Source organism: Rosa rugosa, chromosome 1, assembly GCF_958449725.1.
Source record: "Rosa rugosa chromosome 1, drRosRugo1.1, whole genome shotgun sequence".
Classification (NCBI taxonomy): domain Eukaryota; kingdom Viridiplantae; phylum Streptophyta; class Magnoliopsida; order Rosales; family Rosaceae; genus Rosa; species Rosa rugosa.
Window position 1 is genome coordinate 12580222 of NC_084820.1, and position 3506 is coordinate 12583727.

General features: G+C 37.5%; 1 protein-coding gene across 1 annotated transcript; it reads left to right on the forward strand.

The window, feature by feature from the left end:
- The first annotated feature begins 1098 nt into the window (after positions 1-1098).
- LOC133720608 (brefeldin A-inhibited guanine nucleotide-exchange protein 5-like) lies at positions 1099-1991 on the forward strand. The gene is made up of 5 exons (XM_062147018.1): positions 1099-1151; positions 1231-1319; positions 1449-1545; positions 1662-1742; positions 1866-1991. The coding sequence occupies exons 2-5, from the start codon at positions 1294-1296 to the stop codon at positions 1983-1985; spliced, it is 324 nt and encodes a 107-aa protein (XP_062003002.1). The 5' UTR covers positions 1099-1151; positions 1231-1293; the 3' UTR covers positions 1986-1991.
- Positions 1992-3506: the final 1515 nt, after the last annotated feature.

The window sequence follows — 3506 nt, forward strand, 5'->3', positions numbered from 1 at the left end:
TAACTGATGCACTATTTTAAAGGAGGGACTGACCTGGAGAGTATGACCATAGTTCAACGTGATGCTTTACTGGTTTTCTGAACCCTGTGGTTTGTGTTTTTGTACACTGTCTTCTAATTGTTGAGTTATGATAAAGTAATCTGGGGTTCACATCCAAAACCAATTGGTAATGGATGGAGTGGCCCAAACCCTTATAAACCCATAGGCAAGATCCCATTTTTCCCATGTGGGATGCATATATTCTCAACACGCCCCCGCACGTGTGGCGAATTTTCAAGCCATACACGTGGACAACTTGGGTGACGTGGAGCCCGTGTGGCCGTTAGGCATACACACGTGGGTAACCCGCTCTGATACCATGATAAAGTAATCTGAGGTTCACATCCAAAACCAATTGGCAATGGATGGAGTGGCCCAAACCCTTATAAACTCATAGGCAAGGTCCCATTTTTCCCATGTGGGATGCATATATTCTCAACAAGTTATTTAAGCAACTTGAAGCCTCCTATATGAATTTCGAAACTTGGTCTGCAGATGGGCATGAAGGAAGATAACAATGAAGTCACTTTGAAGACGAGGATTTTATCTCTTGAGCTTCTGCAGGTTATATTAAAGATTATTTGTGATTTTAAGTGCATGCTTTTATGGATAGATGCTTACATACAAAGCAGCTAATACTGTTAAATAACTTGAAAGTTTTATTTAAAAGTAATTTCTTGAACTTATCAAGTATGAGCTTCCTCTTTCTAAGACTATGGATGGAGAAAGGAAGATATGTATAATCCATGAAGATGACTTCCTATTCATTGACTTATATAAGGAGCTTTCCTTTTACTTATTTTCAGTGTTTTTTGAATAATATGATTTATTACTTGGTCTTTTAGGGTTTGTTGGAAGGAGTTGGTCATCCATTTACTAGGAACTTCCATTTTATTGATTCACTGAAAGCATACCTATCAATCTATCATATGCTTTGTTGCTAGCTTCAGTTTCGCCGTCCCCTATCATATTACAGGTTTACATATATTCTTCATCGGATTTAGGTAGAATATTCTATGAGATTTTTGCTTTTGATCATTAGTTTCCTTCCTGCAATATGCAACTGGAATTTTTTTTTAGTGCTTTTGTTGCGGTTTAGAGAAAGTCTCAAGGTGCGTCTATGATCTACACAAATAGTTACAGAAATTACCTTGACATATTATGTTCTTTACGCCAACAATTTTTATTCAGGGTGAAATATGCATCTTCTTTCCTTTGATAGTTCTCCGGTCCCTGGATGGCTTGGATTTACCCATGAACCAAAAAATGAGTGTCCTTAGGTATTGTCTTTCCTGGTTATCACATTGCTAGTATCTTGAACATGTTACTCTCAGTTTTCACATGGCTAATGTGATCACTATGATTTTGAATTTCTTTTTCTGGTCGTCTAATGAGGTGCGGGCTTGCAGGATGGTTGAAAAGGTTTGCAAGGATCTTCAGATGCTTGTTGACATATTTGTGAACTATGACTGTGATCTTGAGGCACCGAACTTGTTTGAGCGGATGGTATAATTTACCTACTGTTTCCCAATGATGTTCTTCATACTTTCCAAATATGGTATTCTTGTACATCTAATACTGCAAGGTATTCTGACTCTTCATTTGGTTACAACTCTATCCAGAATATCTCAAGGGATGCAAAATGCAGATCCAATATGGTTGTTGCGTCCCAGACTACTTCAATAAAGGGTTCATCTCTTCTGGTAAGTTTAACGATTTACTCCTTTCTCAGTTTTGGCTAGTTCATCATATGCTTTCTTGCTGCTATATATTCATTGATGGTAGCACAAGTTGCTGGATGACCTCTTTTTCCTTGACCCTGCCAGTGTCTTGTGAATGTGCTTAAATCACTCGTAGATTGGGAAAAGTCATGTGGAGAATCAGATAGAATAAAAACACTTAGTCTCTGGAAGGAGATGCTTCAGCTAAAGAGTCTGTTGATGTGAAAAGCAGGCAAGATGCAACCACTAACTTTGAGAAGGCAAAAGCTCATAAGTCTACAGTGGAAGTATCTGAGGTGGAATAAAGTGATGCTGTATTACTAATACTTTTGTATCTCAAGTGCATTTTTATAAATGGAATAAAGAGAGAAAACACCATAATTTTGTTGGTGGTTATATACTTTTTTTGTTTGACGTATAATGAATGTAATGCAGCTGTTAGAACATATGCCTTGCAGTATTTGTCCAACTTTAGGTGAGAATATCTTAGGAGAGGTTCATAGTCTGATGGTTAGACAATACAACAAGGTTCTTAGAAGATCATCAGTGACTTTGACAATTACATGATCAGTGACATGTTCACGACTGTGACATGGTCAGTGATATAGCCAGTGACTTGAGGTTAACAGTGACTTAACTAACTAGGGACATGGTCAGTTACTTGGTTAGTGACATGGTCAGTTACTTAGTTAGTGACATGGTCAGTTACTTAGTTAGTGACATGTGATTAACAGTGACTTGGCTATCAACTTGTGACTTGGCTACTGACATTTACTTGGTTAGTGACATGGTCAGTTACTTAATTAGTGACATGTGATTAACAGTGACTTGGCTATTAACATGTGACTTGGCTTCTGACAGTTACTTGGTTAGTGACATTGTCAGTTACTTACTTGGTTAGTGACATGGTCAGTTACTTAGTTAGTGACATGTGATTAACAGTGACTTGGCACCATCAACACAAAATAATCATGGCAACCGGCATCTTTGATTGAATACATTTTCCAGGATATAAAACACTACCTACATCCCAAAGAAGCGTAAGAATACAAATTTATACAAATAACACACCCCTATGCTATGCTAGTAAAAACTCATCTGTAGCTCAAGAGCTAAATTAGACCATACGATGATTGTCAAGGGAAGAATACAATTTATAACCACCAACCATGAACATGTCAGAGTAGTGCTTTTTGGTGTTCAACCCAGACAAGCTCTCAATTGTCCAAGTCAATTTCACGGTTAGAGGCTCCTCCACTGGCTGATTATCAACTGTACTAGCTGGCTCCACTTGAGCTACTATAAACATCAAATACCATAAAAGCCCAAAACAAAAACAAGAACCATGTAGAGATGCACATGTTGATCATGACTGAAATGAAAATATATGCGGAAAATAAAATATCATATTTATCAATCTTGGCACGAAAACCCAGAATTGGGAGTGACCACTATGCAAATGACAGTGATATTTTTTATTAAAACAAAACAGGTCAGTAAATGGGTCAACCTCTCTTAAAGACGATGCAGATTTTCATGTTGTCTCATGAGTTCTGGTTTATAAAAGTGAGCGACTGCTAGCATTCCATATACGAATAGTATGGTCATCACTAGCACTCATCAACTACAAAACCCACAACTCCTAAATTTTTCTGCTACATTCTACATAAACTTAACAAAAGAAACTGCATAGCTATAACAAGTACAACAAAAACCCACGAACAAGCAGCACTAGATTGTTGCAAT